At 38.6% G+C, this 15396-nt stretch overlaps 1 protein-coding gene across 1 annotated transcript; it reads right to left on the reverse strand.

The window, feature by feature from the left end:
* Positions 1-1455: 1455 nt before the first annotated feature.
* On the reverse strand, positions 1456-2193 carry LOC129251177 (uncharacterized protein DDB_G0287625-like). The gene has a single exon (XM_054890539.1). It carries the CDS (start codon positions 2191-2193, stop codon positions 1456-1458), a length of 738 nt encoding a protein of 245 aa, XP_054746514.1.
* Between the last annotated feature and the right edge of the window lie 13203 nt (positions 2194-15396).

Consider the following 15396-nt stretch of genomic DNA (forward strand, 5'->3'; position numbering starts at 1 on the left):
TTGGGTATCGTAGGACTGGACTGTTTGTAACTAGTGTCTTCAACTTTTCGAATGCAGCTATATAGCTTGGGTCGTCAGTGTTGATCGTCTCGTTTTTCTTCAGATACCTTGACATGGGGAATGCTATTTTTGCATAATCCCTAACGAACTTTCTGTAAAATCCTGTCATTCCCAGGAATGATTTAATCTGTTTTGCCGTTTTGGGTAATTTTAAATTTTGTATAATATTTACTTTGTCTGGGTTCGGTCTAATACCGTGAGTGGTCAGGATGTGGCCAAGAAATTGTGTTTCTTTCTTAAGAAAGTCACACTTATCTACTTGAATTTTCAAATTTGCCTCCTTCAAGGTTCTAAATATTTTCCTTAGGGTGGTCATATGTTCCTGAAGGGAAGTGCTAAAAATTAATATGTCGTCCATGTAGACGACACAGTTGTCATTAATATGATCTTTCAAGACTTCATTCATGAGCCTCTGGAATGTCGATGGAGCATTTTTTAGTCCGAACGGCATTCTGACAAACTCATAGTGACCTGACGGTGTTGAAAATGCCGTTTTTGGTCTGTCTTCCTCTCTTACGAGAATTTGGTGAAAACCCTTCGCCAGATCGAGGGTTGTGAAATATTGGGATCTACCTAATTTATCCAATAGAGAGTTTAGATTAGGGATTGGAAATCTGTCATCGACCGTGAATTCGTTTAATTTACGGTAATCGATGACGATTCTGAACTTTTTTGACCCTGAATTATCGAGTTTTTTCTCGACGATCCATAAGGGACTGTTGTAGGGTGAGTTACTCTTTTTTATTATGTTCTGCTCAAGCATTTCCTTTATCTGTCTATTTATTTCTTTTTCATGTATTTGGGGATATCTATATATTTTAGAATATAAAGGCCTATCCACTGTGGTAATTATTTCGTGGGAAATCTGGTTTGTTGCTGACAAAACGTCCCCCTCTTGAAAAAATAAGTCGTCAAATTCCGCGAATAGGGTTTCGACGGCTCGACGTTCCTCGTCATTTAAATGAGCGAGGTTGAAGCGATCTCGTATTTCTTCTCTGTTCACGGGTTGCAGAGCACAAGCATTGTGCATTGCTTCTGGGTATTCGTAATCCAAAAAATAAAATTTTCTATCGAGCAATTGTACATATCGCTCTGTGTTGTTGATTTGAGCATTGAAGGCTTTTAAGAAATTTTGGCCTATTATTGCCGAGAAATTTTTGTTTGAGAAATCTATAAGTTTCCACTGTAGTGTCCCCGAGTAGGGTATCTCTTTTGGAAGTGGTGTTGTTACGGTGTATTTCACGACATTAATGCCGTTAAGAGTTTTATAAGAGCATGGTTTGGTGAGTTCTGTTTTGGGGTATTGGAATTCAAGAATTCTTGATTTTAAGATGCTTGTCGTCGCACCAGTGTCGACTAAGCATTTAATTTTTTCTTTTCCTATTGTCCATACTATTATGGGTAAGGTTGCTCTAGGCAAGGAATCAAAAAATTTACCTGTTCTTCCTCTTCTTCTTCTGCCTGATTTTCTTCTAAAGTCCCAATCTCCATGGGTGTGGGATCATTCTTTTGAGTGTCAACGCTCATATGAGACATTCTTGTCTGTTTTGAGCTGTTACCCTTGTTGTTATAGTTAGGTTTAAAATTTGGGTTTTGGGTGGGTTGTGACCTGTTATACGACTGTTGGTTGACTCGGTCACTCTGAGGTGGGCCGGCGTTATTATTGGTGTTTGGCCAGCCACCCTGATTCTGTTTGGTATAGTTATTATTACTAGCAAACTGATTATTCTGGGTTGCGTTTTTATGAGTGGTGCTAATGTTAGTGTTAGCGTTAGTGTTGGTGTTAGTGTTAGTGTTACCCTGTTTGTTATAGGTATTGTTCGAATTTTTTCTATACCTCTGTAAAATAGCTCTGGGGTCGTCCAGTGCTTTAATATTTGAATATTTCGTTTGTAAAGCATGCATAGACATGCCCTGATCGACATGAATCCTGAACGGAGTGTCTATTTTATTCGTTAGCATGTTTAACAAATCTCTATCTACTTTATCATTTTCATACATGGCTGGTTTGGATTCGTCGAACATATATATTTTGTTTATTTCGCACTTTGCTTTCTCAAACTCCTGGAACAAATCTCTTAAACTACTCACTTTGATGAATCTGCATTTATCGAATACGTCCTCGTAGGTCATCCTGGGTCGCATTTGCTCCATCAGTTTGGTCTTCATTTGGTCCCAGCTAGGCTCCATCCCCAATTGTCTGATGAAATTTGCTGCTGTTCCCGACACCTTTTCATTAGCGACGATGCTAATGCCAAACTGGATCAGTAATGCGTTTCCTTGGCATAATGTCATGAGGAACTCCACAGATTTTATAAAGGCTAACACATCATGTTGGTCGTCGAGCTGCCTTAGCTGGCGAAACTGCTGGATGATATCTTTGTTTGACAGCCACTGGATTGGTTGTTGTTGATGTTGTTGCTCTTGATATTGTGGTTGTTGTTGTTGTTGTTGTTGCAGTTGTTGTTGTTGTTGTTGATTTTGTTGCCTTAATAGGTTCAACTCTCCTTCCTGTTGAAGCAATACTGCTCTTAATTTATCCATCTCTGCTTCCATTGTGGTTTAAATTAAAAAATTTTCTCGCGGATTAACTTTGGTTAATTCTGAACGTATTTGTCCGATTTCGACTGCGCCAATTAAATTTTGTTGAAAGAACAATTATATTTTTGGTGAAAGAACTTTGACACAATTAAATTTTGTTGAAAGAACAATTATATTTTTGGTGAAAGAACTTTGACACAATTAAATTTTGTTGAAAGAACTTGGACTTCTGTCCAGTTACAATTGAATCTTAAGACTGAAATTATAATATGCTTTGGCATATGCAAATGCCCATTTCGTTTTTTCCATAATTGTTGATCGAGGAACGGGAGCGACGGCGACGCTTCCGTTGTTTATGCTTTTGAAATTTGATCTTAGTTCAAGTACCTCTGTATGATTATTGTGCGACTTTAATTGGTTGCATAACTTTGCTTTGGCATATGCATAAATTGTTGATCGAGCAACGGGAGTGACGGCGACGCTTCCGTTGTTTATGCTTTTGAAATTCGATCTTGGTTCAAGTACCTCTGCATGATTATGCTGATCTCGTCGTTATCAACAATTATGTTATTTGTTTGTGCGACTTTAATTGGTTGCATAACTCGCGTGCCGTAACTGCCATAATTGCTGGCAGTGACCCATATCCACTTCGGTGGATGGCGAGAAGCCACTCGTATTAGTAGGTCATGTCTCTGCTAATACGAATGGAATAAACATGGACTCACGTGGAGAAGGCCACTCCCTTATATCAAAGGCTACCAATCCAAGGTGGAACAGCACACGCCGAGGGATGCATGGCTTAGGGTGAGCTAAGTCGCTAGTATGCGGACTCTGGGGCACCTGTCGCACCCCAGTTTCAATTCGACTTACCACGGCATAGGGCTCTGGCGTGGCGGACCCCATTATTTCCCTATCTAAATCCCAGGTTACGACTAGAGTTGGGTTTCGGGAATTTCCCGACGGGAATTCTCGAGAAATTCTCGATATTTTTCTATCCCGAATCTCGAGAATTGAAATTTTTAGCATTTCGGGAAATCCCGAATCTCGAGAATGTTTCAAGATTTCTCGAGAAATCCATTTTTTTTTTTAATTTTTGTTGTCAAATATTAAGAGAAAAAACAATTCTTTCAAAAGTAAAAGAATACACATACATATGATTAATACCTGGAAACACCAAACTGTAACGGCCATTATGTTACAAAGAATCGCACACTACATACTGTTTCGCAGAATCACATACAATTCACACCATAGTTTCAATTGCTACGCGAAAAGCCACAACAGTATAACTGTTCCATTTGTTTGTTTGTTTGTTTTTTTTTTGTTTTAGGGTGACTACAGAGTAAATGCTAGATGCGTTGCTATGCTATGTCGAGGGAAAGCACTGTAACATCAAGCTAATGAAGTTTAGTTTTATGTGTTTCTTATACATATGTAGCAGAAGTTAAGCAATTAGGAATGCTTTGAAAATAGTCAAGCAATTTCAATTTGTTCGCAGACTGCACAGATGACGTTTGTAAATTTATTTTTTGTAGTGAGCGGGTGCATTTCATTTTGTGGTACCTGTTTAAGTATAAATTATACACCGTATAATAAAATATTTTGTGGTCCAAATATTACTTATTTTTAAGTTTTGAATCGACGTATCGTTGACTGTGAGTACCGGTTAGTTACTTCCTTTAAAAAAGAAAATTTAAAACAAATTTTGAATTTTTAGCATTAAAAATCATGAGTTCAGAATACGAATACGACCAAGTGTGGCAGCTTTTCAAGCGATTTGACGCCGAAGCAACATGTTTGAAATGCACTAAAATCATTAAATGCAAGTCATCGTCAACATCTGGACTTCACCGTCACATGGAGCGTGCACAGCGTAAGTTCAGCTTGAGCATCGACGAGTGGACAGGCGTGCGAAACCGACGTTACATGAACTTCCATATATATTATGACGATGGACAATCTGACAACCTTGGCCTGGTTCGCATTCAGGAATCATGTCCCGCTGAAAAAGTATATGAGCTCGTAAATGCAAAGCTTTCAGACTTCAATATAAAACTACAGTCCGACATCGTGGCTATTACAAGTGATGGTGCCAGTGTCATGATCAAATTTGGAAGACTATCACCAGCGCATCAACAGATTTGCTACAATCACGGCATACATTTGGCGGTCATGGAGGTAATGTACCAGAAACGAAAAGTCGCAAACAGGATATACGATAGTGACGTAAGAGATGGAGACGATTCGGATGATAGAGGCTCCGATGAAAATGAAAACAATGCAGCCAGTACTTCATTTTCCGACATTAATGCGGAAAACGCTTCCAATGACGAGGACGACAATATCGTATTTGTTGCTGACAAGACGGTCACTATAAAGTCTGCATTTGAAATCGTAAAAAAGGTTCGCAAGATAGTTTTGAAATTCAAGAACTCGCCTGTACGGAATGCCATCTTGCAGGATTATGTTAAAGAGGTCGAGAAGAAAGAGCTTCTCTTGCTGTTGGATTGCAAAACTCGTTGGAATAGCCTGGAAACTATGCTGGCCAGATACATTTGCATCAGCAAGCATGTTCGTAAGGCGCTCGACACTCTTAATTTAAATTTTATGGCCACTACTGACGCAGAAGAAAAGTATTGCGAGGATATCATAAATGCTCTTAAACCTATACGTGTTGCTGTAGAAGCACTTAGTCGCCAAAATGTGAACTTACTTGCTGCGGATTCTATTCTCAAATTTTTGTTCACAAAATTGGAGAATCAGCACACCGAATTGGGCAATGAATTCTTATCCAGCCTAAAAAAAAACTTAACAGCTCGTAGATCTAGCCGTTTGTTATCGGCCTTTAAATATTTACACGATCCAGTTAATAGCTCTAGTGACAAATCTGAATTTTTCCACACCTGTTCTAAAACAGAATTGATAAAAGAAACCGAAAACTACTTGGTTCGTCTATTTTCTAAGAGCATTCAAGAAGACCAAGCAGTGTCTAGTTCTGACGATGATGACGTAATTGCAACCAACAACGTCGATGAAGAAGATATGGCGAAACAGCTTCAAAAATACGTTCAGCAATGCTCAAAACCGAAAGCAGACATTGCGCAACATGCGGCGAACCAGATGTTTTCGTCGCTTAGAAACGAGCTAAAACTATATGAAAAAACTGGAGAGAAAACACAAAATGTTGAAAGACTGATCGGGGCTTTTAACACTGTTAAGCCAACATCGACTCAAAATGAGAGGAATTTTTCTACAGCGGGTAATTTTGTGTCCAAAAAGCGTACGCGATTGTCAGACGAAGCCATTGACAGTCTGTGTTTTTTAAAACACTATTTTGGGAAATAATGTTTACAATCACTTTTTCCCCTATTTTAATAAGTATAATCTTGAATTATTTTTGTTTTGAATTTTTTTGTAAATATTTTTGTTTCACTTTTTTGTTTGCAATAATTGAAATAGTAATATTTTCAAATATTTTTTTATGTAATTTATACTTTAATAAAAATAAATAAAAATAATATTTTATGAAATTCATTGCCTTACACTGGTTTTAGATTTTTTTTTTTAATTTTTTGGAATTTTTCCCGAATTTTCGAGAATTCTCGAGAAATCTCAAAAATTATTTTCGGGAAATCCCGCATCTCGAGAATTGAAATTTTCGTTATTTCGGGAAATCCCGATTCTCGAGATTGAGATTTTCTCGGGAAATACCCAACTCTAGTTACGACTGCTGACACGTCAGCTGAGTGACCGCACCGCAAAATTATGAACAAATCAACAAACAAAAAACAAACAACACAACAAAATCCTTCCCGACGCGGAAGACCCCTTGGCTCCACCAAACTTATGGCGGGGTCAAAAACCACCCCTTCGGTGGCGAAAGTGCTCGCTAAGAGCAAAACCGTCATAAAGACATCACCGCATTCCCTTGAGGCTTCTACTTCCTCCAAAACCGACTCGGTTGCGGAAAACCAAGTGATCACCAAATCTGTTTTGCCAGAAACTGGGAAAACAAGTCGGACAGAAGTCTCCAGAAAACCCATCCCTCCTCATCTCCGTCGATACAGAGATCGAAGACGCGCCACTTTCCTCATTGAAAAGTTCGGCAAAACCCCTGAGGAGGAGCTGTCCGACCAGCAAAAGTCAACTCTCGATTGGGCTCGGGAGTTCCTTCGGAATTATGAGGCGTCCAGAGATAAACCGACTGCAGCTAAGCGGCAGCGGTCTTCAGAGGATCCTCATAGCTCCAACGACCCCAAGAAGCATAAAGCTTCCTCTGAGGTCAAATTACGCAAGTTCTGCGAAGTTGCCAGAGATAGTGTGGTCATGGCGGTGGTGGATAAGAGCCACCCTGACGGTTTCATCTCTCCATCAAACTGGAAGATTGTGGAGAGAAAACTTCAGTTGGGCTACCTGGACGTTCTGAAGCAGAACCCAGGACCCCCTCCTTTCTGCTCTGACGCGGGTTGGTTCCAAGCAAGGGTCAAGCTGATCGCGTGCTCAGATCAACGCTCTGTCAGCCTGTACGGCAAGGCCCTCGACCGACTCGGCGAGGTATGGCCCGGAGCGAATCTCCAACTAATCAAGAAGAGCGAAATTCCCAACAAACCTCGCGGCAGAGCAAGAATACCTGTAGAGCCATCCGATCCGGAAACCATCCTGGAGCTACTGAAGATCGGAAACCCGAACCTACCCACCGAAAACTGGAGGGTAGTTAAGGTGGAAGAGCCTTCAGGAAACTCCAGAACAAAAAACCTCCTCGCACCCAGCGAAGAGAGTACGGCGGCCCCCGAGATGGATGTCGATAAGCCTCTCTCACAAGCTTCGACGATTGAGTCCGACTCGGAATCAAACAGCGAACTTGTGGGAAACTTATTCAATATTCAACTCGAGGACGAGGATAGACTTTTAGATAGCGGTGATGACGCGAACGCCACAGTCATTGAATGCTCATCTAACGGTGCTGCAGATTAATCTGCATCACTCTAAGGCTGCCTCAGCAGCCCTCATTCTTCGTCTGACCTCAGAGAAGACATCATTCTCATCCAAGAACCTTGGATATCAAACGACAAGGTATGCGGCCTGAAAGATGGGCACTACACCTTGTTTCAAGGTGAGGCTAACGTCAGATCGCGCTCTTGTATTCTCATTCGAAAACATATTAATGCTTTTCTTCTTCCCTTTAGCAATGCTGACACCACTGCTATAGAGGTTGAAGCTGTCCACGGCCCGATTTGAATTGTGTTGGCTTACATGCCTTACGACGCAGCGGAGGCGCCTCCTCCTCAAGCAGTGAGGAGGCTCGTCAATACGGCGCATCTGATCCAGAAACGCATAATTATTGGAGCAGACGCTAATGCACATCATATTGATTGAGGCAGTACAAACAACAACACACGAGGTGAGCAACTCTTTGATTATATTCTAGCGAATAAGCTTGATATATGTAATAGAGGTGATGTCCCTACGTTTCTTAACTCGTCTGGAAGAGAGGTACTCGATATTACTCTTGCTAGCGAATCATGTACACAACTGGTGCAGGATTGGAGCGTTGATAAACATCACTCTTTTTCCGACCACCAATATATAACATTCACTTTAAAAGCCGAAACGGCAAAACCCATGAAGTACCTTAACAAAAAACGTATGAATTGGATCAAATATAAAGAACATCTTGCCAATGGACTTCCTGATATCAGGCAGTTTGAAATGGCAAATAAAAACGATATCGAAAACGCTGTCAACATGATAACGAAGACGTGTCAAAGCGCAGCACGACAATCTTGTCCCCTGACAAAAACAGGAGGTAAGCATAAACCAGAAATCTCAGAATTTCGCAATCGAACTCGGAAACTCTTTAACCAATCTAAAATAACAAACGAATGGGAAGAATATCGACAATGTCTCAAAGACTTTAAGAAAGCTGTCAGAAGTGCAAAACTCACATCCTGGCGATCATACACTCAAGAATTAAAGAACATTTCAGAAGTAAGCAGACTACGCAAGATTCTTGCATCAAACCCAGTCTCTCCCAGTTTTATCATGACTCAAGATGGAACTTGGACTACTTCAACTGACCACACTCTTAGAATACTTCTAGAATCTCACTTTCCAGGCTGTGTTGCCAACTGACCTGCACTTCCCAGCACTCTTCAGAGTAATTATGGGAATAGATCAGATCTAATCAGCTCTAATAGCATCTCTACAGCAATACTAAGCTTTAAAAAATTTAAATCACCAGGTCCTGACAACATCATTCCAGCAGAACTTCAAGAAGGACTGGAAATTCTACTGCCTTGGTTAACAAGGATCTTTAACAAGTGTTTAAATCTCTCTTACCTTCCGACAATTTGGAAGAAATCGAAGGTAGTATTCATTCCGAAAACGGGAAAGCCTTCACACTGCAAACCAAACGACTTCGGGCCCATTAGCCTAACCTCTTTTTGCTTAAAGGCTTTTGAAAAAGTCTTAGATGAGCAAATCAAAACCCAACTTGATACTAAGTTGATCTCTGAGGCACAACATGCCTACACTAAAGGGAAATCGACTGAAACGGCACTTCATTCACTGGTGCAAACAGTGGAAACTTCCCTTCACAATAAGGAGTACTCTCTTGTCGCATTTATGGACATAGAAGGTGCTTTTAATAATATTGAACCCAACGCTATTCTGTCTGAAATTGCCAAATTAGGTATTAATTACTCCATCCGAAAGATGATCGAAGAAATGCTCCAAAATAGAATAATCACTTCAGAGCTTGGGTTAAGCCGCATGAGAATGTACGCCGTCAAAGGCACTCATCAAGGCGGAATACTTTCACCCCTTCTCTGGAATCTCGCTGTAAACAGTTTGCTTCGAAATCTCGAAAAAGCAGGCTGCAAGGTTGTAGCCTATGCAGATGATATTGCTCTCTGCGTGTCAAGCAAACACCTGAATACCCTCACTGAGCTCATGCAATGCTCAATAAATATTCTGTCAAAATGGTGCACCGAATGCGGACTAAATGCGAATCCAGCAAAGACAGATCTTGTTCTCTTCAATAGAAAACAACAATCTCCTCCACTGCAAACAATAACTTTAAAAGGGGAATCATTACTCCTATCTGATTCAGCTAAATATCTAGGAGTTATTCTAGATAGGAAGTTGAGTTGGAAATTGAACATTGAAAACAGATGTAAAAAAGCTTTCATAGCTCTTTATACTTGTAAGAAAACTATAGGCAAAACCTGGGGTTTTTCACCTCGGATCATTTATTGGATATATACCTCGATCATCAAACCGATACTCTTCTACGGTGTGGTTGTATGGTGGACAGCACTCGAAAAACGGTGTAGAGTAGCCACAATTGATCGAGTTCAAAGAACAGCCTGACTCCTGATAACAGGATGCTTAAGTACAACACCTACTAAGGCTCTAAATACGTTGCTTCACTTGTTCCCTATCGATCTGGCTGGCAAAGCGACTGCAGCGAAAGCAGCGACTCGCATGAATGCTATATCGAAATGGAATAAGTATCTTGGCCATTCGGCCATACTGAACAGGAACACTGTTATCTCTTCCGACATAGACTATCATGTAAGTCTTCCACCCTTGCTATTCTTCTGTTCACTCCCAACTAGGGAAGAATGGAAGACAAATCTAACCGAAATCGATGGCCCTCTGATTATATATACAGATGGTTCAAAACAAGACGGCAAAGTGGGATTTGGAATCTTTTCCAATTCCCCTCACATCAATCTATCATTTAGATTACCCGACTACTGTAGCGTATTCCAAGCGGAAGTATGCGCTATCTGGTATGCTGCGATAACTCTCTTAGAAAATAGAATATCACTAGAGGATATTCGCTTTTTCACCGACAGTCAAGCGGCCGTTCGAGCACTCAGCTCCCACTCAGATGTGGTTCGATCCTGTCTCTTATCTCTTAACGAGATAAGTGCTCAGAATTCTGTCCAAGTTATCTGGATACCGGGTCACAGTGGATTCAAAGGTAACTGCAAAGCTGATGAGCTCGCAAGAGCTGGAGCTGCGCAATCATATGTTAGTAACTTACCCACAATCCACATTCCGCTCTCAACATGTAAAATGCTCATCGATCGAGAATTTCACAGCATTGCTGATCGGAGGTGGCGAGTGGAAACTACTTGCGTTACGACCAGACAAATCTGGCCATCCTACAATCTGAAACAGACAAAAACCCTTATAAGTTTTTCGAAACACGAACTAAGGCATATAATATCTCTTATCACCGGCCACTGCCTTTTGGGCACTCACGCACGTCGGCTCGGGGTTCCTCAAAACGACCTGTGCAGATACTGCGAGGACGAAGATGAGGAAGTATCGAGCAGACATTTGCTGTGCAGTTGTCCGGGTCTAGCCAGAAGTCGACTCGCTCTTCTAGGCTCTCCAACAATTGACAATCTTTCAGTACTCTCGGACCTGAAAATCGAATCTCTCATCAAATTTCTTTGACCAACATCTACAATAAAAATCTCGGTTAGGTGGGGAAATCATTTAAAATAATGAGCTCTAGGGCAACACAACGGACCCAACTTGTGGTCTATGTGGCACTCCGATGCGGGGTCACCCTTAAACCAACCAACCAACCATGATTCTCCTTTTGAGTGGTCTAAGTGTTTATATATTCGTGTGGTGCTTGATAGTGCTTTTTGTTTTGCCGTGTTTAAATTTTGTAGTTTAATGTTTGATAAAAGCTGGGTACAGCGGTCTGGCCAGTCCGTAGCAGTTATATTTTCTTCAAGCTTTAGGCCAAACTCCATCCCTAAGTCATTGAGTTGTTTGAGCCAGAACACGTTTTTTCGTAATATGCACTGTGTAAGTTTGTGCGGAAGTCTAATGCTGTTGTATTTATAGATAGTTTTCCAAATATATTTCATATGTAGTTCTAACGAATATAAGTAGCTATCTTCTACGTTAGTTTCTAGCGTTACTGCATAATTCGGGGTGAAGTCAGGTAATTTGAAAATTCTTTTAATAAAATAACGCTGAAGTTTATTTACTTCTTCGAACAGCGTATTACCCCAGATTTGAGCGGCGTATGTTTGTATGGCTCTGCACACAGCCTGAAACAGTTTCCATTTGGCTTTGTATGAGATGTATGGCTTAGCTAAGAAATCGTTCCATGTACTATTAATGCTAGCTTTTGCTGAATTATTTCTGGCATGGACATGTTTAGCAGACGTCATTTTGGATGTAAGAATGACACCAAGATATTTATATTCTGCTACCACTTTTATTTCCTCACCTTTGTACCACTATTTTTCTGCCTTGGCTAGTTGACCACCTTTTTTAAAGACCATCATCTCAGATTTCATTAAATTTACTTTCATGTTCCACTCAGCGCAATATATTTCTAGTTTTTTAATCATAGATTGCATGACGTTAGGATTATCAGCTAAGAGAACAATATCATCAGCATATAGAAGAAGGCGTAGACCACCTTTCAAACAGTCATGTAGATCATTCAGGTATAATGTGAAGAGCAAAGGTGATAACGGACAACCTTGTTTCAGCCCTGTACCGGTTTCAAAGTAATCTAATACTTCCCTTCCTGTCCAAACTGCTGTTCTCGTATTCGAATATATATTTTCAATCAGATTTGTTATTTTGTTGGATACTCCCATTTGTCGAAGTTTGTAAATTAATGGCCTCCTGGGTACCCTGTTGAAAGTCGCTTTGAAATCCACGAAGTATGCATAAACTTTTTTGTTTTCGTTGAACTTTAAATGTACTATAGATGCAAGATTATATATGTTATCCATCGTTGAGTAGTTTTTTCTAAAGCCGGCTTGAAATTCAGTGAGCATGTTAAAGTTTTCTATCCAGTTTGTAAGTCTTTCGTTAATCAATCCCATTAAAACTTTTGCGATACAGTTCATAAAGGAGGGGAATATCCTTAGTTACTTGCTGTATTTGCACTCCCCTTTTTATATATTGGGAAAACGATTGTTTTAAATGATGCTTCGTCGATTCTTCCGGTCTCGAAGATGATGTGGTATACTTTCGTTAGCTCCGTGATAAATTATGTTGAGGCAGTCTTTAGTAGCTCATAAGGTATTCTGTCTTCTCCAGGTGCTTTATTGGTTTTAGCATTTTTAATTACGTGTTGGACTTCGATTATTTGTTGATTTGTTTATATGAATAGTACATAGTAAGACTAAGGTCTTGTAATAGTACTTCAACAATATTATAAGCAACTGGAATATTTTTAATATACAAGTTTGTTAATCTAAATTTTACACCAGTTCACTTACGAATTAATCCAATATATTTAACTAATCTGTAATAATAAGAAGAAAGATCGTAAATATGTATGTTTAATATCCTACCCAGCACCGTGCAACTAATTTACTTTTATTTTCAACTGCATCATAGTTGCAATTATTTGTATTTAATTTACTTTGTTTTCTTTTTCATATCTGGTTCCACTCAAGTAAGTTTTGCATACTTGAATGTTGACACCAGTATGTTTGTTTGTCTGCATATAAGTATGTATGTATGATTTCACATCATCCATAAATGCAATGAACGGATTATAGCTAAAGCATATAGACATGTATGTATATTTATATTTCTTGATGTGAATTTATTTGTACATATCTTTAGCTTCAATAAAACTCTAAAGTGCTGAGTGGCATCCCTAAAGCTAAAATATTATGTAACAAGCATACATTTATTTCAAAATATGCTTGTTTTCCCTTTACTGTTATTATGTGTGGAAGTGTTAAAGTTAGAACTCTCCTGAGTCCTTTCACTTACAATTACATTTTGTTTGGGGTTAGTTTCCATTAACATAATTCTCCTTCATTATAATTTCTTTTACAGTAGAGCGTCGATTATCCGAAAGCCGGTCATCCGAAACGTCGGTTAACCGAAAGGAAACATGACGCCTTTTTCGGACATAAAGTATAAAAAAAAGTATGTACAAATGAAATAGAAACGTTTAATAGAAATGACTCAGAGAGCGACGCAAGGGAACGTCATGATTTTGGCATTTTCCGTGCCTTCATAGATAGCATGTTATATTATATTTAGAACATGATTCATAGGTATTGACAGCGTTGTACGTATGTATGTACATACTTGCCTTTTGTCACGCGCTTTATGAATTTAAGTTAGTATCGCAGTTCCTAAATATAACAATCTCTCATTAATTTCAGGATGGACACTCAAGTATTTATCGAGTGGTATGACGCTGTATTCATTCCAGAGGTTAAAAAACATCAGATAGAAACTTGAGACACTGGAAATGTTTTATTAGTGATTGATAATTCTCCAAGTCATCCCTCAAACCTTTCACTTGAGAGAGAAGATGGAACATTTAAGGTGATTTTTTCGCCACCCAATGTTACCTCAGTCGTTCAACCTATGGACCAGGGGGTGATCGAAGCCTTTCAACGTTACCACAGAAAAGCGTTGCTTCGTAGTGTACTAATCGGCCAAGAGGAAGATAAAACAATTCTTGGAATCTACGAAGATATTAACTTGAAGGATGCTGTTTACATGACAGCAGAAGCGTGGAATAAGCTGTGTCCAGCAGTTGAATCCGAAGCTAGCCTTATATCTGAAGAACCAACAAATGAAAACTTTGTTTCGGAAATGGTTGAGTTGATAAAAGAGGTTTCATGATTTGAAGAATGTGACCAAGAAAACGTGCATGAATGGCTAGAATTTGAAGAGGATGATCCTGGCTACGAATTGTTGACAGACGACGATATAAGAGCACAGGTTCAACTTCTTGAAGATGACGACGATAAAGACGAAATTAGTGATGACATCGTCTCAGCTGAAAAATGTCCGTCCAATGAAGAAGCCTTTAAATGATTTGAGACTGCTATTAAATGGTTGGGACACCATCGGATAATCGGCGCTCTACTGTATTTACAATTTTTACTTTTATATTTTTTCTTTTCCAATATAAAAATATTACAATCAACAAGAGCAATAAACACATTGCTATTGTTACATTTATACATTATATAGTATATGAAAAATTTTTATGGTATTTCAATTATTTAATTTCTTTAATATTCTCAATATTTTTTTCTTCAATCAATTTAAATTTTAGTTCCTGCTCATAACTTTGATTTAACATTTTTACCGAGTAGTGGAATTTTTCTGCAAATTCCACTTTATTGTTTTCAAAAATTTCGTTATTGAATTCAATTTTACAATTTGTGAAAGTTATGAGGAAATTATTTTTTAGTACAATATTTCTATTGTCTCAATTTTGTTGTAAAATTGTTTCGTATGCATTGACGATCAATATCGTATTTTAGTTTTGCTATTTATTTAAAAAAAGACAATCATTTTCAAATATACAATTTTTACTTCTTTTAGGTCTTTCAAGGCAATGTCTTTTTTATAACTTAAATTTGTTTTATAAATTGTTATTAAATATTCGTTTTTCTTTAAATATTTTCTTTTTGTTTGGCAATGGAGTGATCATTTTTAAATCAGTTATAACTTAGCTTCTTGGTATCTTAATTGCGATTATTGTGATTGATTTTTATATGCTAACACTCTCATTTTCAATTTATAAAAATTTATTTGGAAGTGATCAATTTCTTCCTTAGGTAAAGATATTTTTATTCTGATCATTCATACTTTTTATAAATTTCTTTACTTTCTCCCTATCTTGTTTTATTGTTTTTCTAATCAAATCAATACTATCATTAAAATGATTATTTATTGCTATTTGCATATTAACTGTTTCAATAATATTATGATCGTTTTCTTTCTGCACTTCCAAATAACCTAAATCTCCTGTCTATC

This window comes from Anastrepha obliqua, unplaced genomic scaffold (genome assembly GCF_027943255.1).
Source record: "Anastrepha obliqua isolate idAnaObli1 unplaced genomic scaffold, idAnaObli1_1.0 ptg000009l, whole genome shotgun sequence".
In the NCBI taxonomy this organism is placed as follows: Eukaryota; Metazoa; Arthropoda; class Insecta; order Diptera; family Tephritidae; genus Anastrepha; species Anastrepha obliqua.

Bases quoted from the DNA above. Each gene is read 5' to 3' on its own strand.
- LOC129251177 (XM_054890539.1), bottom strand. From the start codon at position 2,193: ATGACCTACGAGGACGTATTCGATAAATGCAGATTCATCAAAGTGAGT.